Here is a 22,594-nt window from a genome sequence, read left to right on the forward strand (position 1 = left end):
CGCCCCAAAAATTATTAGGGTTGCCTCTCGTGCTTGCCTCATTTGTATTTCTCCTCGTAATATTGCCGTTCCGCTTTCGCTGCCTCTATTTCTTCCTTCGGAAGGCGATACTCCCCCGCCTGCATCCAGGATCCTGCTCCATCTAGAATCTCTTCCCATGTCCATTCCTCCTGAACACACTGCTTGGTCCTTTTGTGGCGGGTTCTTTTGTCACGGCCGTTGTAAGGAGGACACCAAGGCGCAGCGTGGTAAGCGTACATTCTTCTTTATTATGAGAATGAACACTGAACAAACAAACAAAATAACAAAACTAACCGTGAAGTTAATATGAGTAGTGCAGACAGGCAACTGAACATAGAACAGGAACCCACAAACACCAAAAGGAAAATGTCTACTTAAATATGATCCCCAATCAGAAACAACGATAAACAGCTGCCTCTGATTGGGAACCATATCAGGCCACCAGAGACATACAAATACCTAGACCTACAAAAACTCTAGACTTACAAAAAACCCTAGACAATACAAAAACTAACGTACCCACCCTAGTCACACCCTGACCTAACCAAATAATAAAGAAAACAGAGATATCTCAGTTCAGGGCATGCAATCTCTCTACTATTATTCTGACATTCCTAACTGACCTAAGACAGGGACTTTTACTAGAATTAAATGTCAGGAATTGTGAAAAACTGAGTTTAAATGTATTTGGCTAAGGTGTATGTAAACTTCCGACTTCAACTGTAGCTGTGGTAACTAGTGGAAACCCTGCCACTACCGCGCACACTGTGGCCTGGGTCACCACCATAGACACATCCCAGCCCCTCCCTCCTCTGATGTGACTTGATGTGGAGCTCCATTCCCAACCAAATTAAGGACAGTTTAAATGAGTCTGACCGCACCGTCGTGATTCTGCATAGTTTAGATTTCTGTTGAGAAGGAGATTTTATCAGACATTTTGACAGGTCATTTTTCTCTTCGAGTGAACAGTCCTCCAGCCTGATTCTCTAGTTGGTTCACTGTCCATTACATCCATAACTATGTTTTCCTGCAGTGTAGAGAAGCTCTGTATGGTAGAAGCCATACTTAGTGAGCATACTCTCCTCCTCCTGCCCTGATGTGATCATATCCCTGTGTAATGAGGCAGGGTGAGTGCAAGGTGGGGCTCGTTCAAGCACAACAAAGACATGTCTACCAAGTGGAACAGAAAGACAGCAAAATGTACGTCTGGCAGCCAGGGAGAAGGATGCACTAGGATCCACTTTGTCTCTTTCTGTCTCTCTCCCTCTTTCTTCCCACATCTCCTTCTCTCTCTCTTTCTCCATCTATAACCTCTCTTTCTCCATCTATAACCTTTTTCTCTCCATCTATAACCTCTCGCTCTCCATCTATAACCCCTCTTTCTCAGTCTTTCCCCTATCTCTTTCTCCATCTATAACCTCTCTCTCCATTTATAACCTCTCTTTCTCCATCTATAACCTCTCTTTTTCTATCTATAACCTCTCTCTCTCCATCTCTCTTTCCATCTATAACCTCTTTCTCCATCTATAACCTCTCTTCATCTATAACCTCTCTTTCTCCATCTATATCTTCTCTTTCTCCATCTATCAAATCAAATCAAATGTATTTATATAGCCCTTCTTACATCAGCTGATATCTCAAAGTGCTGTACAGAAACCCAGCCTAAAACCCCAAACAGCAAGCAATGCAGGTGTAGAAGCACGGTGGCTAGGAAAAACTTCCTAGAAAGGCCAAAACCTAGGAAGAAACCTAGAGAGGAACCAGGTTATGAGGGGTGGCCAGTCCTCTTCTGGCTGTGCCGGGTGGAGATTATAACAGAACATGGCCAAGATAACTTCTAAAACTTCTCTCTCTCCATCTATAACCTCTCTCGCTCTCTTTCTCCATCTATAACCTCACTTTCTCCGTCTTTACCCTCACTCTTTTTCCATCTATAACCTCTCTCTCTCCATCTATATCTTCTCTTTCTCCATCTATAACTTCTCTCTTTCCATCTATAACCTCTTTCTCCATCTATAACCTCTCTTCATCTATAACTTCTCTCTCTACAGCTATAACCTCTCTCCATCTATAAACTCTCTTTCTCCATCTATATCTTCTCTTTCTCCATCTACAACCTCTCTCCATTTATAACCTCTCTCTCCATTTATAACTTCTCTCTCTCCATCTATAACTTCTAAATCTCCATCTATAACCTCTCTCTTTCTCCATCTATAACCCCTCTTTCAACATCTATAACCTCTCCATATTTAGCTTCTCTCTCATCTATAACCTCTTTTTCTCCATCTATAACTTCTCTCTCTCCATCTATAACCTCTCTTTCTCCATCTATAACATATCTTCCCCATCTATATCTTCTCTCTTTCCATCTATATCCTCTTTCTCCATCTATAACCTCTCTCCATTTATAACCTCTCTCTCTCCATCTATAGCCCATTTTCTCCATCTATAACCTCTCCATATTTAATTTCTCTCTCTCTGTCTATAACCTCTCTTTTTCCGTCTATAACCTCTTTTTCTCCAACTCTAACTTCTTTCTCTCCATCTAACTTCTCTCTCTCCTTCTATAACCTCTCTTTCTCCATCTATAACCTCTCTTTCTCCATCTATAACACCTCTCCATCTATAACTCCTCTCTCTCCATCTATAAACTCTCTTTTTCTATCTATAACTTCTTTCTCCACCTATAACCTCTCTTCACATATATCCTCTCTTCATCTATAACCTCTCTCTCATCTATAACCTTTCTTTCTCCATCTATAACTTCTCTTTCTCATCTATAACTTCTCTCTCTCCATCTATACCTCCTCTCTCTCCATCTTTAACCTCTCTTTTTCCATCTATAATCTCTTTCTCCATCTATAACCTCTCTGCATCTATAACCTCTCTCTCTCCATATATAACCTCTCTTTCTGCATCTATAAACTCTCTTTCTCCATCTATAACTTCTCTCCTTCCATCTATAACCTCTTTCTCCATCTATAACCTCTCTTCATCTATAAGCTCTCTCCATCTATAACCCTTCTCCACATATAGTCTCTCTTTCTCCATCTATACCTTCTCTTTCTCCATATATAACCTCTCTCCATTTATTATCTCTCTCTCTCCATCTATAACTTTTCTCTTTCCATCTATAACCTCTCTTTCTCCATCTATAATCTATTTTTCTCCATCTGTAACCTCTCAATCTATAACCTCTCTTTCTCCATCTATAATCTCTCTCCATTTATAATCTCTCTCTCCATCTATAACTTCTTTCTTTCCATCTATAACGTCTCTCTCCATCTATAACCTCTCTCTTTCTCCATCTATAATCTCTCTTTCAACATCTATAACTTCTCTCCATATATAACCTCTCTCTCCATTTATAACCTCTCTTTCTCCATCTATAACTCTCTCTTTCCATCTATAACCTCTTTCTCCATCTATAACCTCTCTTCATCTATAACCTCTCTCTCTCCATCTATAACTTTTCTCTCTCCATCTATAACTTTTCTCTCTCCATCTATAACTTCTCTCTCTCCATCTATAACCCCTCTCTCTCTCTCCACCTATAACCCCTCTCCATATTTAACTGCTCTCTCCATCTATAACCTCTCTTTTTTATCTATAACCTCTTTTTCTCCATATATAACTTCTCTCTCTCCATCTGTAACTTCTCACTATCCATCTATAACTTCTCTCTTTTCTTCTATAACCTCTTTCTCCATCTATAAACTCTCTTCATCTATAACCTCTCTCTCTCCATATATAACCTCTCTTTCTCAATCTATATCTCTCTTTCTCCATCTATACTCTCTCTCTCCATTTATAACCTCACTTTCTCCATCTATAACTTCTCTCTTTCCATCTATAACTTGTGTCTTTCCATCTATAACCTCTTTCTCCATCTATAAACTATCTTCATCTATAACCTCTCTCTCTCCATCTATAACCTTTCTCCACCTATAGCCTCTCTTTCTCCATCTATACCTTTTCTTTCTCCATCTATAACCTCTCTCCATTTATAACCTCTCTCTCATCTATAACTTCTCTCTTTCCATCTATAACCTCTTTTTCTCCATCTATAACCTCTCCATATTTAATTTCTCTCTCTCTGTCTATAACCTCTCTTTTTCCATCTATAACCTATTTTTCTCCAACTCTAACCTCTCTCTCCATCTAACTTCTCTCTCTCCACCTATAACCTCTCTTTCTCCATCTATAACACCTCTCCATCTATAACTCCTCTCTCTCCACCTATAACCTCTCTTTTTCTATCTATAACCTCTTTCTCCATCTATAACCTCTCTTCATCTATAAGCTCTCTCCATCTATAACCCTTCTCCACCTATAGTCTCTTTCTCCATCTATAACTTCTCTCTCTCCATCTATAACTTCTATCTCTCATCTATAACCTCTCTGCATCTATAACCTCTCTCTCTCCACATATAACCTCTCTTTCTGCATCTATAAACCCCCTTTCTCCATCTATAACTTCTCTCCTTCCATCTATAACCTCTTTCTCCATCTATAACCTCTCTTCATCTATAAGCTCTCTCCATCTATAACCTTTCTCCACCTATAGTCTCTCTTTCTCCATCTATACCTTCTCTTTCTCCATATATAACCTCTCTCCATTTATAACCTCTCTCTCTCCATCTATAACTTTTCTCTCTCCATCTATAACTTCTCTCTTTCCATCTATAACCTCTTTCTCCATCTATAATCTCTTTTTCTCCATCTGTAAGCTCTCCATATTTATTTTCTCTCCGTCTATAACCTCTCTTTCTCCATCTATAATCTCTCTCCATCTATAACTTCTCTCTTTCCATCTATAACATCTCTCTTTCAACATCTATAACCTCTCTCTTTCTCCATCTATATCTCTCTTTCAACATCTATAACCTCTCTCCATATTTAACTTCTCTCTCCATCTATAACCTCTCTTTCTCCATCTATAATCTCTCTTTCTCCATCTATAACCTCTCTCTCCATTTATAACCTCTCTTTCAACATATATAACCTCTCTCCATATTTAACTGCTCTCTCCATATATAATCTCTCTTTTTTTATCTATAACCTCTTTTTCTCCATATATAACTTCTCTCTCTCCATCTGTAACTTCTCACTATCCATCTATAACTTCTCTCTTTCCATCTATAACCTCTTTCTCCATCTATAAACTCTTCATCTCTAACCTCTCTCTCTCTCCATATATAACCTCTCTTTCTCCATCTATAACTTATCTCTTTCCATCTATAACTTCTGTCTTTTCATCTATAACCTCTTTCTCCATCTATAACCTCTCTTCATCTATAACCTCTCTCTCTCTCCACCTATAGCCTCTCTTTCTCCATCTATACCTTCTCTTTCTCCATCTATAACCTCTCTCCATTTATAACCTCTCTCTCTCATCTATAACTTCTCTTTCCATCTATAACCTCTCTTTCTCCATCTATAACCTCTTTTTCTCCATCTATAACCTCTCCATATTTAATTTCTCTTTCTCCATCTATAACCTCTCTTCCTCCATCTATAACACCTTTCCATCTATAACTCCTCTCTCTCCATCTATAACCTCTCTTTTTCTATCTATAACCTCTTTCTCCATCTATAACTTATCACTTTCCATCTATAACCTCTTTCTCCATCTATATACTCTCTTCACATATAACCTCTCTTCATCTATAACCTCTCTCCATTTATAACCTCTCTCTCTCCATCTATAACTTCTCTCTTTCCATCTATAACCTCTCTTTCTCCATCTATAACCTATTTTTCTCCATCTATAACCTCTCAATCTATAACCTCTCTTTCTCCATCTATAACCTCTCTCCATTTATAACCTCTCTCTCTCCATCTATAACTCCTCTCTCTCCATCTATAACCTCTTTCTCCATCTATAATCTCTCTTCATCTATAACCTCTCTCTCTCGCCGTCTATAACTTCTCTTTCTCCAAATTTAACTTCTCTCTCTCATCTATAACCTCTCTTTATCGCTAATCTTGCCTTCTTTTCCATCTCTAACCTCTCTCTCTCTCTTCCAGCCGGTGCCCATCGATGACTCGTTCTGTGGTCTGGACATCAACCAGCCCCTTGGCGGCTCTCAGCTGGTGACGGGACACGCCCTCTACACAGAGACACGGGACCGCATGACCTCTGTCACCTCCTACGTCTACAACGGATACTGCGTGGCCTTCGCCGGCACCAAGAGCGGACGCCTCAAAAAGGTAAGTTACCGTTACTGGCAGTTGTGGTCAGTTACCAGCAGTTATCGTCAGCCACGGCTTTTGTTTCTAAAATGCTGCCTTACAGTACTTAAGCCCATCGCACCTTAGGGTGCATAGGCCAGCGAAGACTCCTCTCCATCGCACTCTGTTCTGGGCAGTCTTCTCCAGCTCGTTTGGCTATTCTGGTGTCCCAGTTCAAGGTCCATTTAAGAGATCCCAGCCACTTCATCACTGTTGAAACCATGGCCTCTGGAGACTGAGGAGTCTGTCCACTGACTGGTCTTCACACCCTCAGACACTGTCAAGTGGTGCTATTCTATTCCAGGGACTCAGTCTGGATGGAGGACAGTGTGGAAACTTTTCTCATCCATATTTAATGCTTTTGGTCCTGTGACAGAGGGGCAGGTGGGCAAGGGTGTAGAGTTGCAGGGGTGTAGAGTGGCAGGGGTGTAGAGTGGCAGGGGTGTAGAGTGGCAGGGGTGTAGAGTGTCAGAGGTGTAGAGTGGCAGGGGTGTAGAGTGGCAGAGGTGTAGAGTGGCAGAGGTGTAGAGTGGCAGAGGTGTAGAGTGGCAGGGGTGTAGAGTGGCAGGGGTGTAGAGTGGCAGGGGTGTAGAGTGGCAGGGGTGTAGAGTGGCAGGGGTGTAGAGTGGCAGGGGTGTAGAGTGGCAGGGGTGTAGAGTGTCAGAGGTGTAGAGTGTCAGAGGTGTAGAGTGGCAGGGGTGTAGAGTGGCAGGGGTGTAGAGTGGCAGGGGTGTAGAGTGGCAGGGGTGTAGAGTGGCAGGGGTGTAGAGTGGCAGGGGTGTAGAGTGGCAGGGGTGTAGAGTGGCAGGGGTGTAGAGTGGCAGGGGTGTAGAGTGGCAGGGGTGTAGAGTGGCAGGGGTGTAGAGTGGCAGGGGTGTAGAGTGGCAGGGGTGTAGAGTGGCAGGGGTGTAGAGTGTCAGAGGTGTAGAGTGTCAGAGATGTAGAGTGTCAGGGGTGTAGAGTGGCAGAGGTGCAGAGGGGCAGAGGTGCAGAGGGGCAGAGGTGCAGAGGGGCAATGGTGCAGAGGGGCAATGGTGCAGAGTGGCAGGGGCGTAGAGTGGCAGGGGCGCAGAGTGGCAGGGGCGTAGAGTGGCAGGGGCGCAGAGTGGCAGGGGCGTAGAGTGGCAGGGGCGTAGAGTGTCAGAGGCGTAGAGTGTCAGAGGCGTAGAGTGGCAGGGGTGTAGAGTGTCAGGGGTGTAGAGTGTCAGGGGTGTAGAGTGGCAGGGGTGTAGAGTGGCAGGGGTGTAGAGTGGCAGGGGTGTAGAGTGGCAGAGGTGTAGAGTGGCAGAGGTGTAGACTGGCAGGGGTGTAGAGTGGCAGGGGTGTAGAGTGTCAGGGGTGTAGAGTGTCAGAGGTGTAGAGTGTCAGAGGTGTAGAGTGTCAGAGGTGTAGAGTGTCAGAGGTGTAGAGTGTCAGAGGTGTAGAGTGTCAGAGGTGTAGAGTGTCAGAGGTGTAGAGTGTCAGAGGTGTAGAGTGTCAGGGGTGTAGAGTGGCAGAGGTGCAGAAGGGCAGAGGTGCAGAGGGGCAATGGTGCAGAGGGGCAATGGTGTAGAGTGGCAGGGGCGTAGAGTGGCAGGGGCGTAGAGTGGCAGGGGCGTAGAGTGGCAGGGGCGTAGAGTGGCAGGGGCGTAGAGTGGCAGGGGCGTAGAGTGGCAAGGGCGTAGAGTGGCAAGGGCGTAGAGTGGCAAGGGCGTAGAGTGGCAGAGGTGTAGAGTGTCAGGGGTGTAGAGTGTCAGAGGTGTAGAGTGTCAGAGGTGTAGAGTGTCAGGGGCGTAGAGTGTCAGGGGCGTAGAGTGTCAGGGGCGTAGAGTGGCAGGGGCGTAGAGTGGCAGGGGCGTAGAGTGGCAGGGGCGTAGAGTGGCAGGGCATGGGGGGCAGGGGTGTAGAGTGGCAGGGGCGTAGAGTGGCAGGGCATGGGGGGCAGGGGTGTAGAGTGTCAGAGGTGTAGAGTGTCAGAGGTGTAGAGTGGCAGGGGTGTAGAGTGGCAGGGGTGTAGAGTGGCAGGGGTGTAGAGTGGCAGGGGTGTAGAGTGGCAGGGGTGTAGAGTGGCAGGGGTGTAGAGTGGCAGGGGTGTAGAGTGTCAGAGGTGTAGAGTGTCAGAGGTGTAGAGTGTCAGAGGTGTAGAGTGTCAGGGGTGTAGAGTGGCAGAGGTGCAGAGTGGCAGAGGTGCAGAGGGGCAGAGGTGCAGAGGGGCAGGGTTGTAGAGTGGCAATGGTGTAGAGTGGCAGGGGCGTAGAGTGGCAGGGGCGTAGAGTGGCAGGGGCGTAGAGTGGCAGGGGCGCAGAGGGGCAGGGTTGTAGAGTGGCAGGGGCGCAGAGTGGCAGGGGCGTAGAGTGGCAGGGGCGTAGAGTGGCAGGGGCGTAGAGTGGCAGGGCATGGGGGGCAGGGGTGTAGAGTGGCAGGGGTGTAGAGTGGCAATGGTGTAGAGTGGCAGAGGTGTAGAGTGGCAGGGGCGTAGAGTGGCAGGGCGGGGGGGGCAGGGGTGTAGAGTGGCAATGGTGTAGAGTGGCAGAGGTGTAGAGTGGCAGGGGTGTAGAGTGGCAGGGGTGTAGAGTGGCAGAGGTGTAGAGTGGCAGGGGGGTAGAGTGGCAGGGGGGTAGAGTCGCAGGGGTGTAGAGTGGCAGGGGTGTAGAGTGTCAGGGGCGTAGAGTGTCAGGGGCGTAGAGTGTCAGGGGCGTAGAGTGGCAGGGGCGTAGAGTGGCAGGGGCGTAGAGTGGCAGGGGCGTAGAGTGGCAGGGCATGGGGGGCAGGGGTGTAGAGTGGCAGGGGCGTAGAGTGGCAGGGCATGGGGGGCAGGGGTGTAGAGTGTCAGAGGTGTAGAGTGTCAGAGGTGTAGAGTGGCAGGGGTGTAGAGTGGCAGGGGTGTAGAGTGGCAGGGGTGTAGAGTGGCAGGGGTGTAGAGTGGCAGGGGTGTAGAGTGGCAGGGGTGTAGAGTGTCAGAGGTGTAGAGTGTCAGAGGTGTAGAGTGTCAGAGGTGTAGAGTGTCAGGGGTGTAGAGTGGCAGAGGTGCAGAGTGGCAGAGGTGCAGAGGGGCAGAGGTGCAGAGGGGCAGGGTTGTAGAGTGGCAATGGTGTAGAGTGGCAGGGGCGTAGAGTGGCAGGGGCGTAGAGTGGCAGGGGCGTAGAGTGGCAGGGGCGCAGAGGGGCAGGGTTGTAGAGTGGCAGGGGCGCAGAGTGGCAGGGGCGTAGAGTGGCAGGGGCGTAGAGTGGCAGGGGCGTAGAGTGGCAGGGCATGGGGGGCAGGGGTGTAGAGTGGCAGGGGTGTAGAGTGGCAATGGTGTAGAGTGGCAGAGGTGTAGAGTGGCAGGGGCGTAGAGTGGCAGGGCGGGGGGGGCAGGGGTGTAGAGTGGCAATGGTGTAGAGTGGCAGAGGTGTAGAGTGGCAGGGGTGTAGAGTGGCAGGGGTGTAGAGTGGCAGAGGTGTAGAGTGGCAGGGGGGTAGAGTGGCAGGGGGGTAGAGTGGCAGGGGTGTAGAGTGGCAGGGGTGTAGAGTGGCAGGGGTGTAGAGTGGCAGGGGTGTAGAGTGGCAGGGGTGCAGAGGAGCAGGGTTGTAGAGTGGCAGGGGTGTAGAGTGGCAGGGGCGTAGAGTGGCAGGGGCGTAGAGTGGCAGGGGCGTAGAGTGGCAGGGGCGTAGAGTGGCAGGGGCGTAGAGTGGCAGGGCATGGGGGGCAGGGGTGTAGAGTGGCAGGGGCGTAGAGTGGCATGGGCGTAGAGTGGCAGGGGCGTAGAGTGGCAGGGGCGTAGAGTGGCAAGGGTGTAGAGTGGCAAGGGTGTAGAGTGGCAGGGGTGTAGAGTGTCAGAGGTGTAGAGTGGCAGGGGTGTAGAGTGTCAGAGGTGTAGAGTGTCAGAGGTGTAGAGTGGCAGGGGCGTAGAGTGGCAGGGGCGTAGAGTGGCAGGGGCGTAGAGTGGCAGGGGCGTAGAGTGGCAGGGCATGGGGGGCAGGGGTGTAGAGTGGCAGGGGCGTAGAGTGGCAGGGCATGGGGGGCAGGGGTGTAGAGTGGCAGGGCGTAGGGGACAGGGGTGTAGAGTGGCAGGGCATGGGGGGCAGGGGTGTAGAGTGGCAGGGCGAAAGGGGGCAGGGGTGTAGAGTGGCAGGGCATGGGGGGCAGGGGTGTAGAGTGGCAGGGCATTGGGGGCAGGGGTGTAGAGTGGCATTGCGAAGGGGGCAGGGGTGTAGAGTGGCAGGGCGAAGGGGGGCAGGGGTGTAGAGTGGCAGGGCATGGGGGGCAGGGGTGTAGAGTGGCAGGGCGTATGGGGCAGGGGTGTAGAGTGGCATTGGCGTAGAGTGGCATTGGCGTAGAGTGGCATTGGCGTAGAGTGGCAGGGGTGTAGAGTGGCAGGGGCGTAGAGTGGCAGGGCATGGGGGGCAGGGGTGTAGAGTGGCAGGGCGTATGGGGCAGGGGTGTAGAGTGGCAGGGGCGTAGAGTGGCAGGGGCGTAGAGTGCCAGGGGCGTAGAGTGGCATTGGCGTAGAGTGGCATTGGCGTAGAGTGGCAGGGGTGTAGAGTGGCAGGGGCGTAGAGTGGCAGGGCATGGGGGGCAGGGGTGTAGAGTGGCAGGGGCGTAGAGTGGCAGGGCATGGGGGGCAGGGGTGTAGATTGGCAGGGTGTAGGGGGCAGGGGTGTAGAGTGGCATTGGCGTAGAGTGGCATTGGCGTAGAGTGGCAGGGGTGTAGAGTGGCAGGGGCGTAGAGTGGCAGGGCATGGGGGGCAGGGGTGTAGAGTGGCAGGGGCGTAGAGTGGCAGGGCATGGGGGGCAGGGGTGTAGATTGGCAGGGCGTAGGGGGCAGGGGTGTAGAGTGGCAGGGCGAAGGGGGGCATGGGTGTCGTTCCTCTGTAGTGCTCATTATGTTACCCCTTGTGGAAGGAGCTCTGTTCATTGCGGCCGTGCTGAATAACCTCCACTGGCCCATTAATTTTAAAGGGACCTTTATTCCTGCATCCCAGAGAGAGGGGGAGGCTAAAGAGAGCAGGCCCACACAAAACCCAGCCTCGTCTCTGCTGGAGCGGCCAGACAATGCTGTCGGTTAAAGCTCCCGTCTGGCATTTGAAAAACAGCAGAATTGTTTTGAATTAAAATGACATTTGAATAGATTGTTAGTTCCCAGACTGTAGCTTTAAGGGCCGACAGTCCTCTTATCATGGCATATTTCACCCCACCGCCACCAAAACAAGCAGCTTATAGAGCACCTAGTGGATCAGGTGGCTATTATACGTGGGAAGATTATAATGATGTTGCAGAAAGTGGAGCGCGTTGTGTGGTGGAGAGTAGGCTACTTCATCATATTACAATGGTTAACCTGGCGTTACACAGTCAGCACTGTTTTGGTATTGAAATAGAAGTATTTAACAGTTGAGTGATGTATGTGTGGTCTAGAAGGGCTCCATGTGTTGGGCTGCTGTCGAAGCTGCCTTGCTGCATGTCGATGATGTTGATGGTGGTTTGTGAGGTGAGTTTTTCCTGTACATTGTTATGTAAAGCTCTTTAAAGCATCTGGAAAAGTGCCTTACTGTATCAATCCAATCAATTGCCATTGGTCATGGTGGTACTATGCATCAGGGATCCTCCTCGTGTATGGAAGCAGATTGTGGGATTTGTCAGCTGCGCCTTGGTTCCTCCCCCTGGGAACTGTCCCAGCTTGAGTGACAGTGTGGGCCTCTGTCACATGGGCCGGAGCAGGACAGACCCAGTCCTCCCAAAAACACCAGCTGTCACTCCTAGAGAGAGGATTAGAGGGAAGTTGAGCGAGAGATGGAGAGAGAGGGCGGAAGAAAGAGGGAGGGGTGGAGAGTGGGAGAAGGAGAGAGTGAGAGACCGAAGGAGAGCGCGAGAACGATAGAGGGATAGAGAGAGAGAATAACAGTTGTGCTGGTAAGAGCATCTGTCTAGCTGTTTGTGCTCGCGCTCTGTTTCCCTGAGACACAAATGGACCTGATGGGTTGTTTTGGTTTCTTCATCTATTTATTCATAATTTAATCTGTGCCCCAATAAGGATGTGAAATTGAAAAAGACTCATTCGGCGTAATCCCCCTTGTTTGAGATACTTAATAATTTAGACCTTTTTTTCTACATGGTTAAATTGAATTAGACAGTAGAACACGGTTCTCTCCACTCTGGTGCTTACAGTACTGTGCACAGTTTCCTTTCCATCTCCCTGCTGCATTCCTCACATACAGAATGTGTCTTCTCTTCACATAATATCTCTGCCTTCATGTATGACAATGCCTTGCTAAGCAAACCATCATGGCTGCCTGGTGCTGGTGCCATCATATCCTCTCTCACAGCCATAGCATGGGGGACGAATTAACCAGGATATCGGGAGGCACATCGAGAGATGCCGCTCCTCGGTCCACTACCCTGCTGGCTGGCTGATTGGCTGACTGACTGGCTGGCTGGCTGACTGACTGGCTAGGAGAGAAAAGCCCAGAGGCCTGCATGTTCAGCCTGTTGAGCCGTGGAGCCTGATCCATACATGACAAAGAGAGAGGGGAAAGAGGGGAGAGGATGTTTGTTTAGGGGGTTACAGTAACTCCATCCCTGTGTGTCATGCATGCTAGTCCCTGCCCCAGTCTCAGACTCCCAGCCCCAGTCCCTGTTTTCTACCACTGCAGCTCCAGCCCTATCCCCAGTCCCTGTTTTCTCCCACTGCAGCTCCAGCCCTATCCCCAGTCCCTGTTTTCTCCCTCTGCAGCTCCAGCCCTATCCCCAGTCCCTGCTTTCTACCACTGCAGCCCCAGTCTCAGACTCCCAGCCCCAGTCCCAGCCCCTGCTTTCTCCCAGTGCAGCCCCAGTCTCAGACTCCCAGTCCCAGCCCCTGTATTCTCCCACTGCAGCTCCAGCCCTATCCCCAGTCCCTGTTTTCTACCACTGCAGCTCCAGCCCTATCCCCAGCCCCTGTATTCTACCACTGCAGCTCCAGCCCTATCCCCAGTCCCTGTATTCTACCACTGCAGCTCCAGCCCTATCCCCAGCCCCTGTTTTCTCCCACTGCAGCTCCAGCCCTATCCCCAGTCCCTGCTTTCTACCACTGCAGCCCCAGTCTCAGACTCCCAGCCCCAGTCCCAGCCCCTGCTTTCTCCCAGTGCAGCCCCAGTCTCAGACTCCCAGTCCCAGCCCCTGTATTCTCCCACTGCAGCTCCAGCCCTATCCCCAGTCCCTGTTTTCTCCCACTGCAGCTCCAGCCCTATCCCCAGTCCCTGTATTCTCCCACTGCAGCTCCAGCCCTATCCCCAGTCCCTGTTTTCTCCCACTGCAGCTCCAGCCCTATCCCCAGTCCCTGTTTTCTCCCACTGCAGCTCCAGCCCTATCCCCAGTCCCTGTATTCTACCACTGCAGCTCCAGCCCTATCCCCAGTCCCTGTATTCTCCCACTGCAGCTCCAGCCCCATCCCCAGTCCCTGTATTCTCCCACTGCAGCTCCAGCCCTATCCCCAGTCCCTGTATTCTCCCACTGCAGCTCCAGCCCTATCCCCAGTCCCTGTATTCTCCCACTGCAGCTCCAGCCCTATCCCCAGACCCTGTTTTCTCCCACTGCAGCCCCAGACCCTGCTTTCTCCCACTGCAGCAGGCTGATAAGCTGGTGCTAGGCAGGTCATGGGGACCAGTGGAGAGGACCAGGTAGGGCAGGGCAGCACAGCAGGACAGGGCTATAGGTTAGCAGGATGTTATGCTTGGTAGGTGCAGTGACACGGCGTAGCAGCGCTGGAGCCTCATCCTCATGTAAGGAAGCTGACTCTGGCTGCACTCTGCCTGCTTCCCCCTCCCCCATTCCCCCAGAGCAGAGAGAGACCGAGGGAGAGGGAGAGAGAAGGGAGAGGGGAGGAGGAGGAAAATACTATTGAAATGTGAATTTAGTACAGCTGAAGGAAGGAACCAGGAACCAGGACTAGTCTGCACCGCTGCCTGTAATTGGATTGGCTCCCTTCCCAAAGAACCCCCTCCCCTTACTCACTCACTCACTCACTCACTCACTCACTCACTCACTCACTCACTCACTCACACACTCACGCACTCACGCACTCGCGCACTCGCGCACTCGCACACACACACACACACACACACACACACACACACACACACACACACACACACACACACACACACACACACACACACACACACACCTTCTTCTCCCGCTTCCCCATTCAATCCAAGCTCCTCTCGCTCTCTCTCTGTTTCTCTCTTTCTCTCCCTACAGCCTAGTTCCTACTGTTTCTCTAGCTATTTCCTGGGCAGGGGTGGAGCAAGGCGAAGGGAAGCCAGCTAATGCTGGTTGATTGTTGCTTGTGCTGCTGGTGTGGTAACAGGCATGTTTTAGTAGGGGGGTTGATGGAGGGACAGGGTTTAAAGGTATGGGCACATTAGACTGCTGTCTTTCATACAGCTAGCTGTATGTTTTAGGTGTGTTTTAGGTGTGTGTTGGGTGTGTGTTAGTGCGTGCGTGCGTGTGTGTGTGTGTGTGTGGGGGGGGGGGGCAATCGATACCTAGCACCTCCATCTAATTCTTAAAACAGCTCTGAGTTACAAAGTAACAGGCTTTAAAATCCCCCCTGAATTAACTTCTATGGGTGTCCTGTTAAAATGTCAAAAGATTATCCAATGGTCTATTGGAAATTGCCAAACATAGTTGATTTATGGATAGCAGCTAACTTTCCCTCAGAGACCTACATCAAGCTTCAGGCCTCTCTGGGTCAGAATCTGAGAAAGATTGCCATTTTTCAAATACTTCCAGATCATTCTGGGTCTATATTACCTAAGAGTAGCGTCATCTAAATGTGATGCTATGTGAGTGAGAAGGTTAATTTACTGCTTTATTAGAGCCCATATTCTCCACAAGGGGAATAGTCTTGGTGGGAAGAGAGAGGTGCATTAAGTGTGAGGTGAGTGTAGCCTGGGGGGGCTGCTAACTCTCTTTGATATAGCTAGGCAGGGATGGAAGCAGAGGAACATGTAGAAAGAAGGGATGTTAAAAGAGAGAAGAAATACAACCGTTATAGGATGAACGGAGTGCTTAAAGAGCCCCCAGCAGAACTCTCTCTCTGATCAAATCCAGAAGTGAGGAGAGAGAGATGAAGGGAAGAGCTGGGAATACTGGCAATGAAGGTTGGTTCCACATCCCTGCTCCTTACTACTGAGTCAGGGGTTAAGGAGTATTGAGCCTGAGACCAAAGGGATGTATTCCCACGTGGGATTATCATAGGCCTATAGCTCCTTCACTCATCATGTTGAAGCTGGCAGGACACACAGCGTGGGCTTTGTGTAATAATCCACAACCCACCTTTCAGAAACACCTCTCCTATGTGATAGATGTGAGTGATGCTCCAGGCCAGTATGGGCAGAAGGCCATGCCTCTAGAGCTGGAGAACAGAGCAGTCCAACCCTGGTTACAGTACAGTATGTCCTGCTGCATTTGGCCTCATTGATTCTTTTCATTTCTTTGCTCTGGTGGATAATCAACATTTGGTTTGGATGGGTTTGTGGAACCGGGGATAGGGACATGAAAGGCTGGTTCAGGTGTGTCCCTCCCGACCCCCTCTGGGTTTTAAGTGTGGGTCTTTAATTGGACAAATGTATCCTTTGTTCCGTTAAACTGGTTAACGAACTAGGCCTGCCTGCCCTGAGGACACCCAGCCCACAGACCTGGTCACTGACACATTATCTCCGGGACAGGGGGTTGTGGGGAGTCGAGGGGGGTGAGTGGACGGGGGTGAGGGGACGGGGGTGAGGGGACGGGGTCGAGGGGCTGGGGTCGAGGGGATGGGGTGAGGGGACGGGGTGAGGGGCTGGGGTCGAGGGGACGGGGTGAGAGGACGGCGTTGAGGGGTGAGGGGACGGGGTGAGGGGCTGGTGTCGAGGGGATAGGGTCAAGGGGACGGGGCGAGGGGACAGGGGTGAGGGGACGGGGTGAGAGGATAGTGTCAAGGGGACAGAGCGAGGGGTCAGGGGACAGGGGTGAGGGGATGGGGTCGAGGGAACGGGGTGAGGGGTCAAGGGGAGACGGGCTGAGGCGATGGGGTCTAGGAGCTGGGGTCGAGGGGATGGGGTGAGGTGATGGGGTCAAGGTGCTGGGGTCGAGGGGACGGGGTGAGGTGATGGTGTCAAGGGGCTGGGGTCGAGGGGACGGGGTGAGGTGATGGGGTCAAGGGGCTGGGGTCGAGGGGACGGGGTGAGGTGATGGGGTCAGGGGGCTGGGGTCGAGGGGACGGGGTGAGGTGATGGGGGACACACAGCTGAATGTGGCAGACAAAGGGCTGAGGAGTTGAAAGCAATGCGGAGGACGACACGTGGAGGAATTTATTCTCTAGTTCTGCTGTTCCACATAGCAACTGGCAGGCAATGCCTGTATAGTCAAGCTGAATCACCCCAAATGTGACCTGTGTGTATATGTGCAAGTGTGCTTCCATGAGTGTGTGTGCTTGGCCACCAAGCAAGCCTGGTCTGTGCTATTATTAGGCCTAGAGGCCTGGAGGTGTGGAGGCTGTATAGAGGGGAAAACATGGACCTCCATGGGTGGGTGTAAGCTGAACTCTCAGGCCCAGAGAGAGGGCAGGCAGGTGGGCAGGGAGTGTAGGCCAAGAGGCCTGGAGGTCTGTAGGTCCAGGGAGTAAGCTAAACTCTCAGGACCAGAGAAAGGGCAGTCAGGTGGGCATGTAGTGTAGGCCAAGAGGCCTGGAGGTCTGTAGGTCCAGGCCATAAGCTGAACTCTCAGACCCAGAAAGAGGGCAGGCGGGCAGGGAGTGTAGGCCAAGAGACCTGGAGGTCTGTAGGTCAAGGTAGTAAGGAGACTGTTCAGATTACTCCTACCCATAGAGCTCCATGTTTTTCCCTCTGCACAGCCTAAGTCCACACCTCTAGTTCTACACTCCCTGCCCGCCTGCAGAGATTAGGTGTCCTAACAGGGAGCAACAGGCAGCGTGATCTTCGTGATCCTGGCTCTCGTGTAAATATTGCACTTTAAATTGTGCCTTCCTGTATTATACTGATGCTAAAATGCTTATTATATTCTACAGAGCCATTTACTTTGTGTTCGTATTCTTATCTTTTGTTTATTATTGTTGTTGCGTTGTCGAGAAGGAACCTGTGAGTAAGCATTTCGTTGGACGAGGTATACCATGTGTATCCCGTACATACAACTAATAAAACTTGAAACTTGTATGTGTGTTCCATGTCAGCCTCAGCCCAGGGCAGGGTTTGATACTGCGACCAAAACAGTTGCATTTGTGACCATTTGACTTGGCAGTGCAACACACGTTTAATTGGTCGCAAAAGTGGCAGCGAATTTTTTTTTGCTGGTTATGTTTTGGTTCACAATTAGCTTTTTTTATTATCATGATTAATTCAAACAGTAATGTGCAATTGACCAAAAAATAACCATAAGACAGTCTTACACCTGTGTCCGACTCTTTATTTACATCACTTTCTCTATAAAAATCACTTTGGCTTCAGTCTCTCCCTCACCCCTCCCCGATTGGAGTAACCTTGAAAAAAATGTGGCTATTTTTTTCTCAAAAGTGCCAATATTTTTAGGAGGCGAACTGTGTCCCCCGGCCCATCACCTGCTGTGCCCCCAGAAGAGGAAATAGATGAGGAACCGTATCAGTCGGGGCCCGCAAGAAGTGAGGAGGTGGAGGAGGACGATTCACAGCCACAGCCATTGAAAAATATATAGGCATGAAAGAATTCCAGTAGTTGAGATACAAAAACAAGGCAATGTACTGCATGTCCTGTAAAGAGTGTGGACCCTCCAATTCCAAATTCGCAACTGCATCAACACAATTCAAACTCAAAACGTTGAAGTTTCACATGGACAGTAGGAAGCCCCCGAAGTGTAGGGACGGCTGCATATCCCGTAGCGTTGCCCAGCTTCCGTCAGCCTGTCAGCACCAAGATGCAGCCTCCCACTCAAGTGAGGAATCTGAAATGATAACAAAGGTCAATACAGCTTATAATATAGCCAGAGAGGAAATGCCATTGACCAAATGAACAATTCAGAAGAAGAACACATTGGCTGTAAATCCAACATACGCCAACGACAAGCATTGTGCACAATTTATTGGCGTAATCTCAGACATTCTCAAGCAAACTACTGGTGCCAAATTCACTTTAGCCCCATACCTGTCGTTCATGATAGACAGTGATACCGACATCTCCACTAAAGAATGAAATAGTGTATTGCGGCATCGTTGAAAAAGGGAGACCTTCCAACACCCTAATTGGCCATGTCGAGGTTCAGCATGCCCATGCACAAGGTAATTGATATTATGTATACAGTGCCTTCGGAAAGTATTCAGACCCCTTGACTTTTTCCACATTTTGTTACCTTACATTCTACAAAGTATTAAAAAAAATATATCCTCAGCAATCTAAACACAATACCCTATAATGATAAAGTGAAAATGGGTTTTTAGAATTTTTTGCAAAGATATTAAAATTAAAAAACAGAAATACCTTAATATACATAAGTATTCAGACCCTTTGCTATGAGACTTGAAATTGAGCTCAGCTGCATCCTGTTTCCATTGATAATCCTTGAGATGTTTCCACACCTTGACTGGAGTCCACCTGTGGTAAATTAAATTGATTGGACATGATTTGGAAAGGCACACACCTGTCTATATAAGGTCCCATAGTTGACAGTGCATGTCAGAGCAAAAACCAAGCCATGAGGTCAAAGGAATTGTCTGTAGAGCTCCGAGACAGGATTGTGTCGATGCACAGATCTGGGGAAGGGTACAAAAACATTTTTGCAGCATTGAAGGTCCCCAAAAACACAGAGGCCTCCATAATTCTTAAATGGAAGAAGTTGTGAACCATCGGGTTCTTGGTCAGGGAGGTGAACCCGATGGTCACTCTGACAGAGCTCTAGAGTTCCGTCTGTGGAGATGGGAGAACCTTCCAGAAGGACAACCATCTCTGCAGCCCTCCATCAATCAGGCCTTTATGGTAGAATGGCCAGACGGAAGCCACTCCTCTGTAAAAGGCACATGACAGCCCTCTTGGAGTTTGCCAAAAGGCACCTAAAGACTCACAGACCATGAGAAACAAGATTCTCTGGTCTGATGAAACCAAGATTGAACTCTCTGGCCTGAATGCCAAATGTCACGTCTGGTGGAAACACATCCCTACACTGAAGCATGGTGGTGGTAGCATCATGCTGTGGGGATGTTTTTCAGCGGCAGGGACTGGGAGACTAGTCAGGATCAAGAGAAAGATGAACGGAGCAAAGTACAGAGAGATCCCTGATGAAAACCTGCTCCAGAGCGCTCAGGACCTCAGACTGGGGCGAAGGTTCATCTTCCAACAGGACAACGACACTAAGCACACAGCCAAGACAATGCAGGAGTGGCTTGAGCCCGGACTTGAACCGATCGAACATCTCTGGAGAGACCTGAAAATAGCTGTGCAGCTATACCCCCCCACCCCCCCCCCCCCCATCCAACCTGACATAGCTTGAGAGGATCTGCAGAGAAGAATGGGAGAAACTCCCCAAATACAGGTGTGCCAAGCTTGTAGCATCATACTCAAGAAGACTCAATACTGTAATCACTGCCAAAGGTGCTTCAACAATGTACTGAGTAAAGGGTCTGAATACTTATGTAATTGGGATATTTCAGTTACGGGGTTTTGTGTGTAAATTGATGAGGACGAAAAACTATTTAATACATTTTGGAATAAAGCTATAACGTAACAAAATGTGAAAAAAGTAAAGGGGTCTGAATACTTTCCAAAGGCACTGTGCAAATTTAAAGGTGCAATATGCAGAAATCACTCCGCCATTTCCTGGTTGCTAAAATTCGAATAGTTCGCCTAATTTCAGTTTTTGTGACACAACAAACAGTCATTGTGTAGATAGTCATTGTACCATCGAAACCGTTGTGAAATATATTATTCATAACCAGAAATATAGTATTTTCAGCTGTTTGAAGCTGGTGTACAAAATCAAATGTAAAAGATGCAAAAACTTAAGTACGGGAAGCATAAAAATAGCGCAAATAAAACAGATCCACCCCTTCTTAGACTTGCTTCCAATGAGAATGACAGGTTTATAACTCACATTTCTATGTGAATTTTGTTCGGTCGGCTAAAAGTGACATATTGCAGCTTTAATTATATAGACTAAAATTAAGTATTTTTGTACAGTGTACAGATAGACTGTTAAAACAGGCAAGCTAAACATTACAAAAATCGGTGCGACCAAATCATGTGCTGGTGCCATCAACTGAAAAAGTTGATAGCACCAGTGCCACGAGTGGAAAACAAGTTTGTGTACTGCAGGGTGTCAGCCAGCCCAGTCAGCCCCCTGAGCCCAGGGCCCAGATCCTGGTGAATAGAGGTGACCTGCTGCTGGCCTGATGTTTGTCCACCATTAGCTAAACAGATCTGTTGTTTCTCTCCTCTTTCTCCTCTCCTACTCTCTGACCTTGCCCTCTGTTCATCTGTTCCTCTGTTCTCTCTATTTGCTGTGACTCCCCTCCGCTGTCACCTTAGTAAGGTATACACTGAGGAGAAGAGAGGACAGGGAGAGGAGAAGAAGGGAGGGAGTGAGAGGCAGAAGGAGGGAGAGAATGAGAGAGAGAGGGAGAGAAAGAGAGTGAGAGAACAAGAGAGGGAGAGATAAAGAGAGCGAGATAGGGAGAAAGAGAGAGAGAGAGATCCCTTCCTGTGCCAGGAGCTGCTGCAGCCAAACCAGCATGGTGGATGGTGTCCTTAGCAACAGCTGAGGCCCATGGCAACGGTCTGAATAGAGCCCATCCTTTCCCCCCGGGGGAACTATGCCTAGCTCTGAGCCCAGCAGGGGAGGTCCTATGGCAACCTGTCAATAGACATACAACTCTCACACACACACACTTATTCCAGTGCATACTGTACTGTTTTTTACAAACTAGTTCTGGATTTTACGTTGAGCGTTAATATCTGATTTGAGCTGACTTGAAATAGACAATTTCAGCTGAAAACCCTGGCAGTGCCATAATTGCTAACATGTATATTTTCAATTACCATAATAATTCCTATCTTCCTCTCTGAATGTCCTTCATAATGACAGTTGCATCACTTTGTTTCATATTGAATGGTGGGGTTCAATTCATCCCTGCCAAAACAATAATTACCTTCTTTTGTTAAATCAGTGGCATTGATTGGTAGTATGTTTTTTAACCTTTTGACACATATGTTATAAATATTAATAACAGCTGGTACAGCGTGAGTTCTTTTTGCACATGGCACCCAAATTCTATTCTGCTCCTCTAGAATTTGATTGTTGCATTTTGCCGCTTTTCTCTGCACCCCTCACTGCATCAAGACCTAATTTTCTGCTTTTATATTTGGCTTTATAAAACTGTATTTAATAACCACTCAATCTCTTATCCTTTCTGCCTATAGTAGTAGCAGGGAGTATCTATGGTGTTATTGATCATTATATAATAATAATGATCATCTATATTACATGTATTATTATCTGAAAGAGGCTTTGGTGTGAGCCTGTCTGAGTGTGAGACAGGGCTGGAAACCTGAGCTGCTAAGTCCAGTGCGTTTGATACAGTAGTGGCGAACAAACAAAGTGAAAATGGGGTATGTGCATATATTATATATGCCACCCATGGCTAAGGGAAACGCTGGTATCCTGAATATTTTGTGTTCATTTATCCTCCCCTGGAAAAACTGGGCTACAGAGGTGGCTACGTTTTATCATCATGTCAATGTATTATCACCACTGGACATGTAGCCTACAGATGCCTGCCTTGTCCACAAGCAAGGAAGATATTTCTGGCTTGGATAGGTTTGAACCTTGTTGTGCGGAGGAGAGTGACAACAGGGTGGATAAAGTAATGTAAGCAACAAAGTCAGATAGCTTGTGTGGATGATCATATTGAATGGTGTGTGCGTGTAATCAGCTATATATTGTGTGCAGAGACCGTGGCATGAGTGAGGCGAGGTTGTAGATGTAATGGGTTATCGTAAACTATGGCGCTATACAGTATTATCTAGGTTTATGCTTTGGCTTCATCTACGGGATGAATGTTGGTGGACCTTCCAAAACGTGGTTACATTTGGATAAGATGGCGCTGAAGAGCATGGTTTGACGCTTTACATTCCCTCAACCAATTGTGATATTTTGTGTAACTTATTTTTTTACTTATTGTGTACATAATGTTGCTGGTAATGTCTCTTATGACCGAAAATAACTTCTGGACATCAGAAAAGCAATTACTCACCGCGTACTGTAAGAAACTTTTTCCTTTAACGAGTCCAACGAGAAGGATATCCTGCTTTCACTGGAACAGGCCCAGATCCACGCCTTTTGGGTGAAGAAAAGACGCCAGGAAAAGGGGCCGCAGATCGGGCAA

General features: G+C 48.7%; 1 protein-coding gene across 1 annotated transcript in view; it reads left to right on the forward strand.

Annotated features, from left to right (window-relative positions):
- LOC129829943 (plexin-A2-like) overlaps nucleotides 1–22,594 on the forward strand; it is a 194,992-nt gene that overhangs the window by 82,866 nt on the left and 89,532 nt on the right. Inside the window, exon 3 of the mRNA XM_055891977.1 lies at nucleotides 6,052–6,234. Coding sequence (XP_055747952.1) covers nucleotides 6,052–6,234 — 183 coding nt within the window. The remainder of the gene's footprint in view (nucleotides 1–6,051; nucleotides 6,235–22,594) is intronic.

The sequence above is a fragment of the Salvelinus fontinalis genome, chromosome 31 (genome assembly GCF_029448725.1).
Source record: "Salvelinus fontinalis isolate EN_2023a chromosome 31, ASM2944872v1, whole genome shotgun sequence".
NCBI lineage: Eukaryota > Metazoa > Chordata > Actinopteri > Salmoniformes > Salmonidae > Salvelinus > Salvelinus fontinalis.